The sequence below is a fragment of the Ixodes scapularis genome, unplaced genomic scaffold (genome assembly GCF_016920785.2).
Source record: "Ixodes scapularis isolate PalLabHiFi unplaced genomic scaffold, ASM1692078v2 PGA_scaffold0__279_contigs__length_252992795, whole genome shotgun sequence".
In the NCBI taxonomy this organism is placed as follows: domain Eukaryota; kingdom Metazoa; phylum Arthropoda; class Arachnida; order Ixodida; family Ixodidae; genus Ixodes; species Ixodes scapularis.
Genome location: NW_024609835.1, coordinates 237484699 through 237506077, shown reverse-complemented (window position 1 = coordinate 237506077; position 21379 = coordinate 237484699). Strand labels below are relative to the sequence as shown.

Sequence of the window (21379 nt, the reverse complement as noted above, 5' to 3'; positions counted from 1 at the left end):
ATTGGTGCTTTCTCGCAACTTTTTGGTGTACATCTAAAAATGCACTTACCTTTATACAGTCTAGCCCGTTTATAACGAAGTCGGCGGGAATTGAAAATCACTTCGCTATATCCACTATTTCGTTATATCCGAACTAAAGAAAAAAAAAAAAATTGTTCACCTGGGGGAACGTGTTTATTCCTTCTGCAAGAAGCCATCTAGGGTTCCCTGCACGCTATTCGCGAGCGAGCGTTTAACAATCGCAGCCTCAAACTTGTCAAACTGCAGATCAAAGCTCGGATCAGAACCTCCGAAGTACAGTAAAACCTCGTTATAACAAAATGGGATATAACAAACTAATGGATATAACAAAGCAATCATACTTCCCCTTGTTTGCTAATAGTGGGAAGAAATAAACATTGGCTATAACAAACTAATGGTTATAACGAAATAATTACGACCGCTCCTTCAACTTTGTTATAACGAGGTTTTACTGTACATTCGAAGCACGTCGACCGCAGCAACGGCTGCTCCCGAGGTCACTGGCTGCGAAATGCGACCGTCGTCACAATCGTCGTCGGAGGCAGTGTCATCGGTACTTTCGTCCACGACACCCTTGGCAAGGTCCTCGGTGGACACGTCCTCCGTAGCGACGATGTCGTCGTCGGCAAAGGCAAAGTCCATGTGATCCACGCCGGGAGGCACGAGGTCGACCTTGCTTGCCGTTTCCCAGATCCGCCCCAAGCATGTCGCTGCTGCGTCACCATCAGCGGCTGCTGCTCCGTTTCTGGCAGGACTCTCGTCAGCACCGCTGCTCCTCGAAAAGCCACCTTTCTGGAAGCAGTGGAGGATGGTCTGTGGCTTAATGTCCCTCCAGGCTCCGCTCGCAAAGAATATGGCCTTCTCCAACGGGACCTTCAGGCTGGCTGGGTCAACGGCGATGCGGATGTCAATCAGCAGGCGCTCGATCACTCGGCGCCGGTAGAGGACTTTGAAGTTCGCAATGACCCCTTGGTCCATCGGCTGTAGCTTCGCGGTTGTGTTCGGGGGCAGGAACAGCACCTCGACAGCACTCAGATGAGCATTCACGTGATGAGCGCTGCAGTTGTCCAACAGAAGCAGCACCTTGCGCTTCTTTTTGTCCATCGCCTTGTCGAAGTCGGTGAGCCACTTTGTGAAGATGTCTCGCGTCATCCAGGCCTTCTTGTTATCGCGGTACGCTACAGGCATGGACAGCACCTTAGCGAAGCCCGAGGCTTCTTCGCCTTTCCTATGATCAGCAGATCGCGCTTGTCCGAGCCGTCCATGTTCGAACAAATGAGCACCGTAATGCGGTTCTTGCTATTCTTGCCTCCCACACACTTGTCAGTCTTGGCCGCCAGTGTTTTTGCTGGTAGCAGCTGAAAAAACAGTCCGGTTTCATCGGCGTTATAGATATCCTTGTCGGCGTACGCTGCAAGGATGCGGTCCAGGTTCTTTTCCATCCGCTTCTGGAGTGACGGATCGTCAACGGACGCGGCCTCACCGACAGTGTTCTTGCACGTTATGTCGTGCCTGTCCTTGAACCGCTGCAGCCATCCAGTTCCTGGCTGGAAGTCGTCGTGATGGAAGAACGAAGCCCAAATCCCTTGCTTTTTGTAGCATGAGTGGTCCACTCAGCGGGATGTTCTTCGCGCGGGCATCCACGAACCACTTGTAAAGCGCCGCTTCTACGTCGGGGTAGGTGGCACCTCGGATCCGTTTTCGGTCACCGCCACCAACTTCGCCATCCAGAACGGCGTCGATCTTGCCGACGTTCTTGATAATCGTCGACAAAGTAGACTGCGCGATATTATACTTTCGCGCGATATCGGTCTTCTTGACGTTCCTACGGACTTCATCCAAAATGGCGCGCTTCAGCTTCAGGGACAGCACTTTCCTTTTTCCCGCCGACGTCCCGGGGCTCGCGGAACTCGACATGGTCGACAAAGCGGTGATTCAGAAGAATCAAGGGGCAGTCCGAGTCTTTTCCGTGGAATTCTAACATTAGTGTAAGTCCGTTGTCCAAAAGTTGTCGGTGGGAAGTCAGGATGGCAGAAACAGCGAAGCGGTCAGTACGATACGAAAAGCAGAGAACGAAGAAGAATGATAACTGTGATAACGACGAGCGCCTTGGCACCTCCCCCTTGCCCGTGTCGCGGTGTGTTCGAAACTCCAAACGATGCGACTCTGGAGCTGGCATTGCTCGACGCCTGCACCTTGTGCGAGAGTTACGAGTGTCACTCTCGAGTACACGAACGACGCTACTGTGCGTTAGCTACCCCAGCCGACTCAGAGTTAAACTGGCGGCTTCAGCGACTGTACCCATCACGTGACAGCAAAGAGAGAGAGAGAGAGACAACGACGATTGGCCGCATAAGTGTGCTGTCGTCAGAATTTTTTTTTTTTCTTTCTTGTTCGTTTTGAAAAGTTTCAAGGACACGGCGGCGCATGAGGTGGTGCGGTGAAGCAATCTTATAGGAGCTACGCGATAGAGAGAGCAGACGACACTGCGGAGGCTGCCGGCAGCCGAATTTTGATAGTTTTTTACTCAAAATTTGCAAAAAAAAGGTCGTAAATTATTGTGATTGCTAGGTATTTTATCTGCTCGGCACGAAATTTGTCTTCGTTATCTCCGCTGAGGCTGTTTTATTTACTTCATTATAACTGAACCCAAATTGCATTAAAAATGCAGAAATGGGAATGGGAAATCCATATCTTTTCGTTCTAACCGCTATTTCGCTATAAACGGGTTTGTTATAACCGGGCTAGACTACTTCGGATAGCTTCATGTGACAGACGCTGGTGACCGAGAGCCCATTTGTTTGAATGCCGCAAAGGGACAATGAGATATTAGCGAGGAAACCTGGCAGTGTTATCATTTTTTTCGTTACAACCTTTCACGGCGCTTTAGCCTGAGAGGTGTGCTCTAAAATGCAATCTCCATTCAATTTTCCGGCACGAATTCTTTTGCATGGGGTTTCTCGCGTCCCAGCGGCATGTCTGTGTCCACCTTTCGCAGGGTCTCCCGGGCCTGGCCGGCAGTGTGGGCGCCCCTGGCAAGGACGGCCAGGCGGGGCCCTCTGGCCCCCCCGGACCCCCCGGTGCCACAGGGGAGAGGGGAGACAGGGGCTTCCCGGGGGAGAGGGGCAGGGCGGGGCTGCCTGGCCCACAGGGGGCACGGGGAGATGCAGGACCACCGGGCTCAGACGGCGCGCGGGTGAGTCTCGAGGCTTTGGCAAGACGCTCTTGGCTTTGGTTGGATTCAGTGGCATAACGAGGATTTTTTTGGGGGGGGGGGGGGGGGGGGGGGAGGGGGAAGGAGGGAGTGTGATCGTTTTGGTTAAGGGGGGGAAGGAGGAGGAAGGGGGAGGGGGAGGGGGGTTTCGACGCCGAAATCCCCTTCCTGTCTACACCACTGGTCAGATTGTATTGGATCGGATAGTGTTTATTGCCCGATAGACCCTTTTGCTGTGCTGTTGCAGTTCTATGGTTTGCATGTGTCATCTGTGCAAACTGTGGTGTATCCACAAGCAGCACTAAGCCTAGAGAGTGGTACATTGTCAAGCAAAAAAGAAAAGAAGAAAATGCGCAGAGCATAAAAGGGAAGCCATTGTTGTGCACACACTATGGACTCAGTATTTTCTTGAAATGGTCAAATCACTAAAAAACATCTATTATATGTTGGTCTTGCTTATTATAATCAAGTTTCAATCTTGTAGGTAACATATAATACAAAACCGAAGGATAAAAAAAAAATGTTGAGGGCTACTAGACTCTAAGAAAGCATGAAATCAAGCAGTGTTTAAAAGTAGTGGTGAATCAACAGCTGCATTGAGAACCTTATCCAAAGAAAAAGAAATTGCATTTTGTTGCAATGAGTTGAAACTCTGTGCAATAAATTTATAAAATTGATGATATGAGGCGGTGCTGTTGGCAGTGTAAGAAATGTATGACACTTGAGGCACGGTCTCACATAAAACTTATACACTCGGTTTCGTGCAAGCTGTAGATGGCACCTTGTGAGGTGTGCGCTGCACAGCTAATGACAGAACTGTGTCATTTTGTGTTCACATCTGTCACAGTCAACATTGTCTCAAAATTTGAACATCAGTTATGGAAGTGCTGTGCCGTTTGAGCCAAACTGCGTCATGAACAAAAGTTTACTACATTGATCGACCCTAATGTTCACGAAGTAGAAGAGAAGGAAAATGGTACAAAGAAGTATTTCACAGTGTCTCTACTCATCATATAGTACCTGAATTTAGGTCGGAGCACAATTGAAAGCTCAAGCACACAACCACAAACATAGATAATAAACATGCAAGTCATCGGGTAGTCGCTGCACTTGGTTGGTTTAGCCAATAAAACAGCACATACAGAAAAATGTCAAATGCCACGAAGTTACACTTTTGACGCTGTTTGATTTTTCCTATTGGCTCGTAGCGTCGGCTGCGTTTTGACTTAGGGAAAAACGAAGTATAGAAATCGTTTGTTAGCCACGCTGGTCACGTTACCGTCTGAACCTCCAGATGAGGTCGGCAATGTCAGGAGCTAAAAGTTGCAAGGAGAATTAGCATAATTGTGGGATGGAAGCTGCTGTGATAACGACAGAGCCAGCATCTTATACTTGTGATGAGATCACTCGATTATTGTGTCTGCCACATGCTTCAATGCCGTGGCTACAGTGGGCCGCAGCACTTGTGCCTCTCGTGTCAACTTTCACTGCCTCTCACCAGCGTGCATGCATCAAGCTTCACCACTTTGCGCGGGTGTGCTAGGAGTAGCGGCTGTCATGGAAGAGCACCTGGGTTATATTGTGCTCAGTAGTCTGACATGTCGACCTTCTCTGGTCTTGATTATTGTTTAAATTTTAATTAGATGTACCGAGAAAAGAAAGAAAAAGCTCTGTATCTATACTAGAATAATTAAAGTTGTCAAGGTAGTTGCTATGCAGCAGTCATTCGAAAGGGAAGCTAACTCTGACTTAACTCTGGCTCTCCAGTGCATCGAAAGTGCATTGCCACACTTAAAGCCCAGCTGTAAGTTTTCATAATATTTGTGAATGTTTTTTTTGTTTTTTTTTTTTTGTTTATGATATTAGAACCTTCAATTCAGTAGGTTCATATAACTTGGTGGAACGTATTTTCATTTATCGACGGTTGAGTAGATATGCTGTTTTTTGCCGGAATTTGACAGAAATTATAGTTAGGGTCTAAACAAACTGGGAGTGTACGAGGGAGAGGTAGGAGAGATGCTTTTTTTAAACTGGAATGCGGTGGTATGATTCATTTTTCACAAACCATTCTTCAAAATCTTCTTTCAAATTTAAAGGCTGATTTCTAAAAAGAAAGGTGTGTGTTCCCTTTGGGGCATCCCTTGTATCCTTATTACAAAGGGTAATTATGCTTCAGTATCATAGCAAAATCCTCCTTCATTATCGAAGGCAAATTCATTTAGCGATGCAGTCATTTTTTTTTTTATTATCGAGTGATGTGCTAACACACATTGGCATCTGCTCCAAAAGTGTCAGTGGCTGCTACGAAACCTGCTACAGAAGGTCAAATTCTGCTTTCATCATTGAAACATGATAATGGCGACGAAATGCCCGCAGTGTCTTTTGTGTAGGCATGTGAAAATCGTTAATAGTTTGAATATATAGAAATACTAGAATATTTTTCGTTTTTAATTTCTGTTGGACTCAACAATTGGCTAATTAGCATTTTTCGAATATTCTGTCAGGGTCGAGACTAAATAATAAATATGCGAATATTTTAGGCGGTCGAGTTGCTGGCAGAGATCACGAGAGTAAAGATTTCAAAATGTTTAATATGTTAACTTCACATGTCTCTTTTGTCAAGCGTGTTTTGTTGTGATCAATGAGGGTCTAGCATTGCCATGTTCTGGCACTAATGGTTTTGGTTTTTATGAACTGACTTCGTAATGTGTAGCGTATACTGAAATGGGGTAGCAGGTTCGTGGCGACCAACGCTGTGTCCTCCTTTCACCTGGTTCCCTCAAAGGCACCTTCAAGGGTTACCAGGCCACAGACACTGAGAAATTGTAGGAAGCTCCAGTCTGTTTCCTTTGTGGCTAAGCAGACATAGATTTCACCAAAAACACTTTATTTCAAATACATTTTCTTAAAGCTTACCTTACAATTACCTAGACACTTTGTTCATCTAGGAAAGGGCAATTGAACATGGAGGCCATGGTGCTCAGAGTCCTTTGGGGCTGGCCGACTGTAGTATGCCCTTGCATCAGCAGATTACCATAAAATCCTGTAAGGATGCCCACCCAAAATGAAGAGATAAATGGTGAAAAACATGTGGTGGGCTGTCTTTGGGGATGCCACTGCAAAGCTTTATTAAAAATTAATGATAAGCGCCGTGGCACCCGCTACCAACCACGTGACGGGGGAACTGATATCGCGGACACGGCAAGTTCGCGTTTCACGATCGGATAAACACGCGGGAATTTGCTACAAACTTCTGTGTCACGGGAAAGGATACCGCAAGTGGCCAACGCGCAGATTCGCGTTTCACGGTGTGAAGGACTCGGGGAAACTTGCTGAGAACTCGCAATTCACGGGAACGGATACCGAAGATCGCGGATGCAGCAGATTCAAATTTCATGGTGCAATGAAGACGCAGGAACCCGTTACAATCTTGCCTGTCACGGAAACCGATATCGCTCGCGCAGATCGCAGACAAAAACACGGAACACGCTACAAACTCACATGTCACGGAAACAAATACCGCAGATCGTGGATGCAACAGAAACACATTTCACGATGCAATATACACGCGGGAACAACTCGCGCATGTTACTTACAGCTAAAAATCAATATCGCGCGCGCACATCGCGGACAAAAACACGGGAATCCGCTGCGAACTTGGGAACGGATTCCACAAATCGCGAATGCAGCAGATTTGCATTTCACGATGCAACATACACGCTGGAACAACTCGCGTGTTGCGCGAGCCGATAATGTGCGCAGATTGCAGACAAAAACACGGGAACCCGCTATGAACTCGCTTCTCAGACAGGCCGATGCCGCCGATCGCGCTGCGCTGATGCGCGATTCCCGTCAGATATCGCTTGACATCCAACGGGAATCGGGGGGTGGGAAGTGTTTTGGAATTTTTATGCTACAGATATTTAGCCAGAAAAACGGGAGGGGCAATCTCTCGGGGGAGGGCGCCCTTACGGGATTTTACGGTAGATGGGGTCAAGTTTGCCTGTGCGAATATCCGAATTTTTGAATACTAGTTTAGAATAATATCAACCGGGGGACTCTTCCTATACCTCCCATTGGGACTCCAATTGCAGACGGCAGCGCCAAATCTCCCTTATCGGGCGATGGGTTTCTCCAAAAGCAATAAAAAATAGACAAAACAATACGCGCGCCGTCGTCATGGCAACCGCTTGGTTATGGGAGAGGGTGTGAGAAGTGTGGTCCCTCCTCTCCCTCTCTCTCACCCTCGGCGACAAAAGGATGCGAGTTCATTCGGAGTTCGGAGCAGCCTCCGAACTCCGAATTTGCATCCTATTGTCGCTGATGTTGAGAGAAGAGGGAACTGCTCCCATTGCCGCCGTCTCGTTCTTCTACAACACAATGTGTTTACCTTTTTTTTTTGCGAATGTCCGATGCTCCGAAACGATTGCACCTGACTTTGCGTCGCTCGATTGATTTCAGCTTCGCAACAGTGCATGTTCAGTGACAGCCAGTTCTCATAAAATGGTCACTCAATGAATGCAAAGTACGCCCAGCCGCTGCTGTTTAGCGGCTTAAGATGGGCGCACATCGCCAGTCTGAGCACAAGTCCGAACTTCTTTTGCAAGTTCTCTTTTTATTAGGCACGCTCTTTATACAGAGAAAAAAAAAAAATGTTCACTGCACGGCACAACAAAGTAACAAAATCTACACGTAACTACTATTCAAGTATTCACAGACCTGCAATAACACATTGCGGTAGTTAACTTTGCGGTAGTTAGCGACAGTGATTCGATCGCCACGGTCTCTCGCAGGTTCCTTCTGCAGCGAGCTGCTCCACACACGAGCTGCGGTGCTCTAACACCGATACCGCCCACACCGCTCATTTTAAGATACATGCGCTGTCCCTTGTGCCCTTCTACAATAACTCCACCATAAAGAAACATGCGCCAGCAAGTTTTCGGCAATCCGAAACTGTATAACCAAAAGTATAGCAGCCCGTCTTTACCTTTCGTCACTCGACCGGGAACCCAAAGAACTTGGCAGAGATGTTGCCACTGGAATTAGAGCACCACTGAGTCGAGCAATAGACAAGGTTTCGTTTCCTCCGTGTTTTGGTAGAAGAAATAGACCGATAACCAATAAGTCAACGCCACTGCCCGCTGCCGCAAACGAAAACCACCACCGCACCGTTGGCACAGGCGCCGTCGAGCAGCCGACGCATCCGCGAGCACGGCAGCCGACGTGCAACTGTTCTCAACGATCAAAATACAAAAAACAACCGGCCAATGAGAGCAAAGTATGAGGGCGAAACTTTAGCTAACCAAAATATTTGTTTCATCTTACCAGGATAATTTTTGAAATCTGTAAGCAGCAACAATAATATATATCTCATCCTATTAAATAAACTTTCCGGCGTAAACCGGAAAGACTTAATAGAATACCAACGGATAAGAGATGGCGCTCAAATAGCTAAACGGAAGTCGCTCGAAGTGTCCGCCGGTTGATAATATGCTATGCGCTACCAAATCAAGTGCAATATTCACATTTTTCGAAGTGTTCATTGCAGTTGGTTTTGCTCCATTGAACGCGCTTCCTGTCGAGCACCGGCGCACTGCAGAGAAGCAACACCTGCAGGGCTCGCTTTTGCGGGTGTTGCTTTTCTGCAGTGCACCAATGCTTGATAAGAAGCGTGCTTAACGGGGCTAACCCGCCGTGATGAACACTTCAAAAGGTACAGATATTGCAGTCGCATGCTTAGGAGGAAAGCACACTTTCAAAGCGGGGGTGGTGCTGGCGCACCTGGTGTATTTAAAAATAAACTAAAGCTTTGTAAATGTTTATATCTTCACTACAGCAAAATTCTCAACATTAAGTTGTGGCTATTATGTGAGAGTATATGTTAGGCAGGGATGTCCTGACAACCTGTGTTCATCATTCATGTTTTCTTTTATTCTTTTCTGAAATTTGAGATTTAAGAAAGGATATTTGCGTATAGCAAGATGGTTTATAAATTTTGCTATATGCAAGAAGATATAGGTACAGTTGGGCATCTCTGTAGGTTTATTGTTATATCAAATGTGCAGTTTACTTGACATCCTTATATAGATTTTGGTTTTTCTGAGGTTATGGTTCATAAATATAGTTAGATTAAAACTAACTGAGCTCAGAAACGAACAATTGGAAGCTCGGGAACAACCGTCACGAGTTCCACTGGGTTGTGTTTTTAAGCTTGTTGCAGTAGTGAAAGGCTTGGAAAAACTTTGATATTTGGGTAAAAAATATTTGACCGAAACCCCTATTTGCTTTGAATTCACTTTGAACTCAAATTTTGCTATTAGCGCAATACTACAATCAAGCTTCCTGGGGCTTTTTTTATCTGTGCAAAATATAAAGTATCTTTCCTGATTTGAAGTCTTGCTTTGCCTTGAGATGACTTGTTGGATTTGTCACATGCTGTTCAACAGACTTGTGGTCCCCCAAGTTCAAGCAAAGCAGATTTCCCCGGACTGGAATGTTTGTTTTCTATTATGTCTTTTTACTAGTCTTGTAGAAAAATACCTGTAGAAATGCATTGCCCCCCCCCCCCCCCCCCCCCCAGACTGCACCTTGTGTGGGGCTTGGGTGCACTTTGAGTTGTGCCACCTTGTCGCTAACCCTCTTCTCCCAACTTTTCCCAGGGTCTTTCTGGCGAGAAAGGGACCAAGGGACATGCTGGACCTCCAGGAATGGTGGTACGTAAAAACTCCCCTTGCAAATGCCTTTTTTTGTGTGTGTGTGTTTCATCCTTTGAACTTTTGTTTTTCACATCCATGAAGACTGCAGGATATCATCAGTGCTGTGTTTCACTGGTTTGCTTGTTCGCAATGGACTTCCATAAAGCTTTCGCAGCAGTGAGAAAACAAAGTGTTTACTTTAACATGTGAGTGGGTTGAAGTAATTTAAGGCTTGTGATGGGTCAGACTTTCCTTTGATCGAAAGCCTGGATTGATATCTCAGTTTGGCAGTGTTACAAAACGGTCACATTATGTTTTTTTTCAGAAATACCGTAACTGTCATTGCTGCCGGCCCAACATATCGCACCAGCCGTGTGGGTTGGCATTTTCTAGTTGTAGCAACTGAAAATTAAATGCGACAGACTAGAAACAAATACACATTTCCCTATGGGTGCTGAAAATTACAGACGTGCGTGAACATAACAACCGAAGAGACATGTGAACCAAGAAAGTATTGGCGGGGCTCCTGTACAATGTTCAGACCAATTAAGCTTTTGGGCAGAGGCGGATCGGTGAAATCCTCATACTTGGTATTGAATTGCCTCAATTACCACTTTTTGTCCGAGTTTGGTCAACAGGGGCTACTTTTAAAACATCTTAGATATCGAAGTGTGGATGTTCTGTCGCCTTGTGTAGGCCAGCGCGGGACACAGATTGAACTTGAGTGCTGCTTTGGATTGGTACTTGCGTTTAATCAGCGAGGACACGCATCCAGTCTGAGGCAGCACTCGTGCCCCAACTGTGGCCTGCACTAACCTCCGGTCGGTGACGTGGAAAGCACTACGGTCATCGATGAAGTGCCGCTTTCCAGTTGACAAGTGCAAAGAGAGAGACAGAAACGTTTTCAGCCCTTTTTAAAAATCATTTGGTGGGTTTGCTCAGGATTCTATCTTTCTCGTTTATTCCTCTATCGTTTATTCCTCTATTTCGGTTTTGTTCAAGGTTACACCGCGAAGACCTCGTGCCAGTGCTACGTCAGGGCCCTCTCGCGCATTTGGTGTCTTTTTCGTCGTCTTCTAATGTTGGCTGCCGCTTTCATTCCCGACCGTTTCGATCTTCTCGTAGGGGCTTCCCGGACGCAGGGGCGACGCGGGGCAGCCGGGCCCCAAGGGGTCCAGGGGAGACCACGGCCCCACCGGGCCGGAGGGGCCCCCGGGGAGGACTGGAGAGCAGGGACCGCAGGGCCCCGTGGGGCAGCCTGGACCGCACGGGGAGCCCGGAGAAAAGGCGAGAGAACCCCCCACATTCTCCGGCTTGGCTTCGCTGCAACTACATGTTCTGTCGGCTGCGTACTCGGCTAATGCCATACTTACCCGATTCTAACGCGTGCCTTCTACATGCGACATTTTCGAGCGAATCCTACACGCTTTGTTGTCATTTAATCGGTTTGTAAATGACAAAGCAGGTGGCACGCATCTGTTTTATACCTACTTTAGTATCACATCGAATCCTATATTATATTGTATCACAAATTGTATCAATTATTGAATGTATATCGTATTACTTCTCGAATGTGATATGACATGGTGGCTGCTGATTGGCAAATACGGTTACCAATTTGAATTGATGTAATGCTACAACCAAAGTCATTGGTTTATCGCAGGAAGCCTATCCGTGGGAAGTAGAAGTTTAGATCAGGAGATTATGTGAAGTGGTTTTAAATGTGATAAATAAGTTCAAGACAGTGAAAAATATTCTTCATTTTTCCGCAGCAGCTCCTACTCAGTTTACAAAAGAAATGTTTACGTAGTACAAGATGGTGCAAACTCCTATCGTGTTTCAGCGACAAACTGCTATTGCATTTCAGCGCAGTGATTGATTTCGGCAATAATTTTTTTTGCCAAAAATAAACCTAGAAATTGCCCACATGTTAGAATCGGACACAAACCTGAAATCGGAGGCATGTTAGGGGGGATCATTGCCAGAGTGCATTGGTGCACCACAGCTCGGCACACATGGAGCGAAAGCTCGTGCTGCACAGCCCACGAATCCTGGGTTCCATTCCCACCCCTGCCCGTTTTGATCTGGATGAGCATTGTACCGGCGTGCGGTCTTGCATCACTACTGCGTGATGCATTAAAATATACCAGGGTAGGGGTTGTACTGCACTAGCTAAGTTTATTATCTACAGCATAAACCAGTGTTGCTGCATCTCAAAGGCAGACTGACCTAACGTCGTACAAACACAAACGTCAAACTTTGTTTATTTTGGAGGCACTTAGAATCCTTATTTGAGAGCATAAAAACTGGGTGCACATTTGAATTGGGTAAAAACTCTTTTTTTTTTGCCTTTTGCTGTTAATGGAGGGCTTCACCTGCCGGGCAGACTTCACTGGCATTTGTCGACACTCACAACTTTCTCTGACCACGGGCGAACTTTGGAGTAACTCAACTTTTTATTGCAGTGAGAAATAATGAAGTGCCGCATCCAGATTTGGAGTTTTGAGGAATTGTGTTTGAATGCATTAAAAAGAGAGTTAAGAAATGAGCATCACTGAACACAAAATTACGGATCTTAGTTTCGGCGCTTGTTGTTGTACATCCTTTCAAACATTGTTTCTGAATAGAAAGCTGCAATGCTTTTAGATTAGATTGTTTCTGTGAAAGCCTCTCATTAGTAATTTAGTGAGAAATGGAATATGGAATGGGCTCACTTTTCAGGCACGGCAAATGTAAACCGTTGGCTGGCAAGGTAACAAAGGTTCATTCTAACCATGGTTGGGAAAGCTAGGGGTTATAAATTATTTCAACGCTCTTTTTTACGAGCATTGATGTTTAAAATGCAACTTGACGCTTTCGGCCTCGTTTGTCGATATCTTAGTTCTCACTTGGGACCGATTGTAGCTTGCTCAGTCTAGGACTTGGGATAGAGCGGAAGTGAAATCTTTTGGTTGTAGTTGCCACTTGATCCGGTCGTTGACACACAGGAGATGGCCTCAAGTTCTCTCCCACGTTTTGGCAAACGACACTCATAAATTTGTACTATTCTATTAGAACTTCTACCATGCATCCAAGGGTACGTCAGGAGCTCCTTTCAGGACCATAGGATCTGGTGAGCAGCATAACCTTTCCTGCTGTTCTACTGTCCTTGCAGTTTGCCTCTTTACAGGAACAGAGGGACAACGAGGCGGTGAAATGCGATCTCCAGCGAAATTTGCTGCAGTAATTGTTGCGGTCTGCTGAGTCTGTCAGATGTTGGAGCGGACGTGAGCCCGTCTCTTTCTGCGCACAGGGGGAACCTGGCACCCCTGGTTTACTGGGACCCCCTGGCGCGCCCGGGGCTCAAGGGGACAGGGGACTCACGGGGGCACAGGGACCGCCAGGATTCCCAGGACCCACTGTAAGAGGCGCAGCATTGCACGCTTCACATGTTTTCCGAGTTGCACCGACCCACGTTTGGGTGACGGTGCTACAGTCGCGCCTGGTTTTAAGAAGCCTCGTTTGTCACAAATGTACACTCGGAATGGTTTAAAAAATGTTAAAAGTTCATTGCCTTTTTTTTATTACTTTCAGTGATTTTGTTTTTTTCAGCCTTTTCATCTGTGTAATGTATATGGACACCTTGTTCATTGGCTGCATTGAAAGTTTTTTTTTTATAAACTTAGCGATGACTTACACTTAACTCACTCAGCGAGGTAACTAAGTTGGAAGCTCATTTTAGCTGAACTGCAATTAATGGCTCGACACTTGGTAGTAATTGATTGATATTGATTGAGGCCAGCTGTTGTTTGCTTATTGACAACTGAGAGTGCTCAGGCAACTAAAACATCAGATTGTGCAAAGAAGCCTACTTTGAAAACTTTTAAAACCTTTAGTTTTAGAAATGATTTGTCTGGAGGTTCAAATGGAATATGGACTGTTCTGAAATGCACCATCGTGTTGAAATTCTACTGTTTCTGCCATTTCTGCCAGTGTAGCTCTAAATAATTCTTGCAGTCCTCAGTGTTACAGAGTGCCGATGTGAGGTCAATGAAAACAAAAAAAACAAAAAACACCAATGTCATATTCTAGGTGTAAATTTTGTGCAATCCATTCAGATTTCCAGACTTTCCTGATAGAATCTAGTTGGAATGCTAAACAATGTGTCTCCTTACGATATCAAAGTGCAGTTTCATTACTTAAAAAATTAGTGGCTCTTGGCCATCCTAGGCCTGGGACCCCTTGCAGATTTTCCAAAGAAGAGCGAGGAGTGTATTAGCACACTGTACTTGGTGTCACTAGTTGCATGCAGTACAGGCGAGAAAAGAAAGGGCAAGCACTAGGAAGGCTGGGGAGGAGGAGAGTAACCTCCTCTCCTCTCTAACACCCATAGTGCTCTCCCTTTCTCTCATCACCTGGCGTTGCCTTCGTCTACACTGCGCACAACTAGTGACAGGGATTATAGGCAGAGAGGAGATGACAATCATGGCACAATGAAAGACTAATTAAAGGACAGTTATTTGTTTAATAAGGGATGAGCCGAACTCTCCAAACGAGAAGTTCAACGCTGGTTCCGCTGGTTCAACATTGCCAGAGTGTTGCTTAACTTTTTTTTCCCAAATTATGTGTGCAGCTGTGACTCAGCTGTTGATTGTTGTTTTTGTTTTATTCTGATTTTTTAAGGTATCGTAGATTATTAAATGAAATGCTCCATTTTGTTAATTACGTATAGTACTCCACGGGGTACTTCCCAAGAAATGACATGAGTCTTACATGTCTACTTGCTCAGCCATGCAAATGCACTTTCAGTTTCTTCAGCCATTTCAGTTCAGTTCATGGAAGGCATTAAAATCGGATATCATTGGACAGTAGGCAGCGGGTTTAATTTTAATTTAAACAGATTTCTTAAAAAGGGAGCGAGAGTCAGATAAATGCCATCTTGACAGGCATTAGATTAGGGAAGGATTGTCATGGTAGGTTGACAAATTAATGAAAATTTGTTCATTAGTCTTCTAATTATTGGCTTTAAGGGTCAGGTTGCAATTGCAGTATCGATGCAGGGGCAAATCCAAGGGGGGGGGGCGCCATGGAAGGCCCCCCCCCCCCCCAAAACAAAGTTGACCCCCCTCCCTTTTCCCTCGGAGGGCAATTTCACATGGTGGACCCCCCGTGCACAAGAAAGAATAGGAGAATAGTATCCTTTAAATTTTCTATCCCCCCCTCCCCAAAACGGAGTTTTGCATCCGCCCCTGTATCGATGGCAATTACTATTAGATCCCAGATCAATTACCAAATTTGCACAAATGTAATAACTTTTTACAAATTGATGACTTTCCACATTTTTTAGCCATATTTAAAAATGCGCTCAAAAAGATTGTTACAAGCCTTGCCCACAATGACGTTTGGAAGAGTCGTGAGCTCATCGCAATCACGTCGTCACTATCTCGGCAGCTTCCCCAGTGGGTGCGTCAACGACACAGGTGACGACGTGACCGAAACGAGGCGTCACTTTTCTAAGTGTCATTGTGGGCGGGGCGTACGGCGCTCTCTTCAAGCACAATTTTTAAATCGGGCTAAAAAACATGAAAATTGATAGAGTAATATCTAAAAAACCATTACATGTTTGCAAATTCTTTCGATTGGTCTGATCTCTAATAGTAGTTGCCATCAATACTGCAATTGCAACGTGACCCAGAAAACCAATAAATAAAAAATTAACAGATGTCCGCCGAGCCTGATAAATATACGTGGTGAAGACGGCACTGGGTCTTCACCCCCTTTTCGTTTTAAATTTGTACGAATAAAAAATCAAATGCTCTGTAATACTGCAGGCTTCCCTGTTTTTTTTTTTGTTTTTTTTTTAATGATTGCATTAAGTCGCCGACTGATTTTTTGGACTCTGAGGGGATCCCGAAATTGTCAGAATAATCAAGCAGTCCGAAAATCGATCTCTGCCAAAATATCAAATTTCTGCGCATATTTCCCTGCGTATTGGCCACTTTCCACTTGCTTGATGTCAATTTTAAGTTCTGATCAACTTCCTCTTTTTTATTGTTTACTTTTCACACCTTGTTGATCTGTTTGATCACGGTGCTGCGCTTTGTCGGCACCTCTGTTGGCACAACCAGCGAAGTGGAGGGTGGCGCCATTTGGCGCTATTTGGAGACGACGTTTAGTCTACCAAGCTCGCTTTAATACTAAGCCTATCGGCGAAAAACCTTCGTGCTCAAAAACCACAACAATGACAGACGGCCACTCTTCTCGCGTTCGCTCTTAAAAAACACAGGCCACGAGGAGAACTGGAAGAACCATAAGAATGGGCACACGGCGTCAACACAGCTTGTTCATACGTAGGACGTGGTATCGAGGCTACAGGGCAAAATCGAAACAACCAAAATGGCGGTGACCATAGCCCGTGGTGCTTTCGCAGCAGCTGTTTTGTGGCTGTAAACTGAGGAAATCACGCAAATTATGTCCGAAATATCGAGCAATAAGCTTTATGGCGTCGGAAATTTCTTTCAGTGTTATACATTAACTCTATGGGGTAAGTGAAAGTTCGACGAAAACGTCAGAATAATTGGGCGTGTCCGTGTAATCGGCGTTCGAAAAATCGGTCGGCAACCCTATTCACTGGGAAACAAACTCTTCTTATTGTTGCTGAATGTGTTTCTTTTATAAACGCTCATTAGGGCAAGGCATGTCCTGCTCGTCGAGTGTGAACGTAGTAATTATGTTCATACTCAACCCAAGTTGAGCATTTTCTAGGGGGGGCGACGGCGGCTTCGTGCCGTGAGAGGAGCCGTGGGGGCCGTGATTTGCCAGACAAGGTCTGAGCCGTCTTCTGCCCTTCCCAGGGGGCCCCCGGAGCAGCGGGCCCCAAGGGGGCCTACGGCATGCCCGGCCCCAAGGGAGAGCAAGGCAATGCGGGACACCAAGGCACTCCCGGCGAGTCCGGACCCCAGGTGAGGCGCCGAATTGGACCTGGCCTTTAATGGTTTCAGTAGACGATTGTTTTTGCACTCTCGTAACGATACTCAATAACGGTACGATGCATGTGCGAAGGCGCCTGTGGTGCATCGGGCAGCACTAGTGGAGTTGTCGGAACTAAATTTGCTAAAACTTCATGATAGTCCTTCATCCTCTGATTGGGGGTGTCAAACCTAAACATTTCTGTTTTGAGTTTTTGTTCAGAGTTTTTACCTCCGGCTCGGGAATGAGGGTTTGGGCCGGCTTTGGCATCAAAGTAAAAGGAATGGTGATTCATACCGGTTTGAGCAGTAAACTAAAACTGGTTTTAACTGTAAAAAAGAAAGTATGTTTATTTTTATTAAAATGTTGAATATTAAAAGAGTGAAGCTGTAAGCTGTTTTTATTTTGGGGAACAAGAACAATGAGGGTATTTTGGGCTATGCAGGTTTTGCACTTTTGTACGTAGAAATCACAATGGGTCAGCTGGTCTAAATGTGGCTACGCAAGCTTCCTTGTCGCTAATGAAGGAAGGTGTTCAAGCGCTATATCATGTGAAAAAACGAAACCCACTTAGCCAGACGGCCAAAACACCTTGGCTTTTCCGGTTGTCCGGACAAGTCCCCATTGCAAAAATATATAAAGATTACACTATTTTTCATGACGTACCTACCTTCCTCAATAGGTTTCAAAATCATTGCATGCTTCCTCCATAGGTGCACTTCCTTTGCATTGAAATAGTGAGAATACAATGGCATAATTATAGAGGGAATTTGCTTTGAAATTAGGGGGAAGACACTCAAAACACGAGGACAGACAAGACATTTCCCCGTCCTCGTATTTGTGTCTCTTCCCTTATTTCTAATTACCGTTGACACAAGCTCTCTATTTCAACTATGCTTTGAAATCTTGTTCTTTTTCTTTTTGTCTCTGGTTGTGCATAACCACATAAACTGGCCCCTCTCTTTTCTCTTCTTAAATTGGCTATTTAGTGTTCATGCCTGTACTGATTCTGTGTCTCACTATATAATACTGCAGAATTATTCAAAATCGCTCTATGAGTTTTCAAGAAGATGAGCACTAAATCTCAGGATATTGTTGCACAAACAAGTTTAGTTGAGAGCTGGGCCAGCTGCAACTTTTGGGGCCGTATGCTACCAGACCAGGGGACCCGGACAAAGCCGTCTGCTGTGATTGGTCAACGGCGCGGCACTGACCAATTGCAGCAGATGGCGTTGTCCCGGTTCCTTGTTCCACTTGGTCCCACCTTGTACTGTTGATATGGGCATGTGAGGATGCCTGCCCTTTGCTTTGTAACTAGTTTATATAAATTATTCAAAAGTAAATTACATGAGTACTAATTATCTAACCTGCATACATTAAAATCTGTCCTGAACCAAAATTTCTCTCTATAGTTTTCCCAAACTATTTCTTTCTTTTTTTTTGACCATACTCTACCATTGTTGAATGTTTACTAGAGGTGTTGTTCCCTCCCACAACAAGGGTATCCAAGGCCTCCCGGGACCCAAGGGACCTCGTGGTGAAGCTGGCTTGAAGGTAAGCAACACTGACTCAATCCTTCTTTCCTGAGGATCCCCTGTATATGTTCATCATACTGGGCTAATTCAGTGTAATGGCAGTGGTAGTAATCTATTACTTTTCATAGTTTTCAGTGCCACTCACGTGTGAACGGGGAAAAGAAATTGCTCCCACACACTGTTGTGCTTCTGACGTCAGCCGGGTCTAGGTGAAGGTAACCTGCTCCCTAGACTAAAATCTAGTGGGATAGGAGTTTGACAAACCTCACTTTAGCAAAGTTTTAAGTTTTTAGCATATTACATCTTTCTCTTATTGAAGATCATATGTTTCCTTAATTTAGCTATGTAGTTTCTAGGTTTAATTATTAATTTAATCAGTAGTGACAACCCAGTAGATAAACAAAAACTGGTAGGTGGTAAGTTTTAGGCGGCAAGATTTAGGTGGGACTTCTACGTGCAGAGTCTAGTGAAAGGAAATGCATGTATCGAATGTAACAGATTTATTCGTAAGTCGCGGAATTAATGGAATGAAATACAAGTATCAAATGCAACACACTTATTTGTTAGTCAGTTGAATGAAACAAATATTTAGGCGTGAGGTAAACTTTTACAACTAAACGATACACAAGACACCAAACCACTGTGAGGTCGCTTTCATTTTTGTGCTGGGTTGTCTCGCTTTTGTTGCAAACGCTCTTGTTTGATTAATGCCTCGTTCACTCTGGGTTGCCACATTGCCAAGGCCGCACTGGACCTGTGAGGTGTATCACAAGATGACGGCGCTGTTGACATCGCATCACGTCAGCGTCAAATGTACTATGATCGTCTTGTTGGGTGCATATCCCCTGAACGTTTGGAGAATCTCGACGGTTCTTTCACCATCATGTTTGGCTCGATGAGGTCTTCAGCGTTTGACATCTCAGCTATATGTATACAATAGGAACAGCAGAACAAAGATTTCGACGGCCCATTTCAGGCTCAAGTTTCAACTTTCACGCTGAATTAGTCACACAGTATTGTCCCAAGTTATATGTTAGTGTCTATTGTTGGCTGTTACAGTGAGGTCTGTTTTCGTTGCACATTGTTTTCGTACACACCGTACAACACTTCGGGTGAGATGTTCTCACTTAAAAATGCTGAGATGGGATTCATTACTTTTCCTTACAGTAAACCTTCCATTAGTAATTTGTAATCTGATGTTGCAGAATATTTTTGATCTCAAAGTGGTTGGCTTTGTGTATTTGTTGAATGCTTACTCCTGGCGTTTTTTTTTTTTTTTTAATTCTATAATGTATAAGCTCGAAACAAAAATCACTTGAAAAATCCTCGCTTCTTTAAAAACTTGACATGACCTAAATGCACATTCTCAAACTGGCCGAGAGCACCAGGAATGTTTTCTTTACAGCGTACCTGTTAAAGGGCTAGTTTCCCGAGGATCGTGTCCACCACAAAGAAATGTCGACACAACTCTGGACAGCACCGCCATCTATCAGCGACCGCGGCAACCAGACAACCGGCTTGCCGGCCTCACTCATAGATAACGGCAACCTTTCCAGCCTTTCCACTCTGGTTTTCACCAGAGTGGAGAGGCTGAATTTCTCTAGGCGTCGTCCTAGATGTCGTCCTCGAGGTCGTCCTTGAGGTCATCTTAGACGTCGTCCTTGAGGTTGTTTGAGAGGTTGTCTTTGAGGTTGTCCTTGAGGTTGTCCTAGAAGTCATCTTTGAGGTTGTCCTAGAGATCGGCTTATAAGTTGTCCTATAAGTTGTCCTTGAGGTCGTCGTAGACGTTGTCCTCGAGGTCATCTTAGAAGTCGTCCTTGAGGTCATTAAGACTTTGTTTCTGGGGTCGTCCAAGGCGTCGTCTTTGAGGTCGTCCTAGACGTTGTCCCTGGGGTCGTCCTAGGGGTCGTCCTTGAGGTCGTCCAAGAAGTTGTGCTTGAGGTCGTTCAAGAAGTCATGCTTGAGGTCGTCCCATCATAGTACAGCTTTGCTGGTCTTCTTTCTTCACCAGAAAGAAAAGGCTGAAAGTTTTCCTACATACATTTTTTGTTTTTCGAACACGGGAAACTCCACCCTTTTACCCCTCGTGTTCTGTCCTTTCGGTTCAGCTGCATTTGCCCTGTCGGCGGTGCGTTCTGTCCCTGCCGTTTCCTGAGCAGAGCTAGAATGGATAGATGAACGTTGCACTCGTGTCGTTGAATCTTATCGAAAGACGTGGTTTAAATGAACTTGTCATTGGCCCATGCAAGAAGTTTGTTAGCTGCTTAGAACACGATTTTGTAACATGCCTGGATAGTTTTGTGGAACTGCCAGACCTTAAAAATGTGTCTGTGAGAGCACAAAACAATAGTCTGCGAGCGGAAGACGTCGGGAATTGAGCAAGTTGGTTGTCAGCGAACACGGGGCTGACAAATTTGCATGCATAGTATCTGCCTTTTGCTTTTAACATGGAACGCCTTCTATCACCGCCACCTAAACACGTCTCGTTAAGTGCCAGCAACAGAAGTCTGCAGGCCGACTGCCGGCCGAATGCTGACAGAGCGCTCGTATCCCCGCTGACCGGACACCAATGCCAGCCAAACCTCTTCCTGCAGTGACTTTGTTCATCTCCCGGGGGGTAAAAAACTCACTCGTTTGGACGTGCGGCGGCGCCGTGCTTTTTGAAACAAGTGCGCTCCAGGCTTCCCGAGAGAAAGAGCGGCAGAAAAGAAAAGAAAGCAGACACTCACTTTGCACCAATGGGTCGAGGTGTAGTTCGAGCGTTAGGTTTTCGTTTTCTGCAAGCTGGTATCGGGTCTCTGCTCGGCGCTGCCACGTTCCAGTTGTTACGTTTTCCGCACGCTCCATCTACTGCGTCTAATGCTCCAACAGGCCCCGAGAAAGTTGTATTTATGTCGCAACCGCAGAAGATGGCTTCCACAAGTAATGCACCCACGGAACTCTCATGCGCTTACTTTACACGACAG

General features: G+C 45.5%; 1 protein-coding gene across 1 annotated transcript in view; it reads left to right on the top strand.

Moving 5' to 3' along the window:
* LOC8030370 (collagen alpha-1(I) chain) overlaps positions 1–21379 on the top strand; it is a 140267-nt gene that overhangs the window by 64637 nt on the left and 54251 nt on the right. Inside the window, exons 25-30 of the mRNA XM_042294438.1 lie at positions 3020–3217; positions 9895–9948; positions 11056–11217; positions 13223–13330; positions 16764–16871; positions 18379–18432. Coding sequence (XP_042150372.1) covers positions 3020–3217; positions 9895–9948; positions 11056–11217; positions 13223–13330; positions 16764–16871; positions 18379–18432 — 684 coding nt within the window. The remainder of the gene's footprint in view (positions 1–3019; positions 3218–9894; positions 9949–11055; positions 11218–13222; positions 13331–16763; positions 16872–18378; positions 18433–21379) is intronic.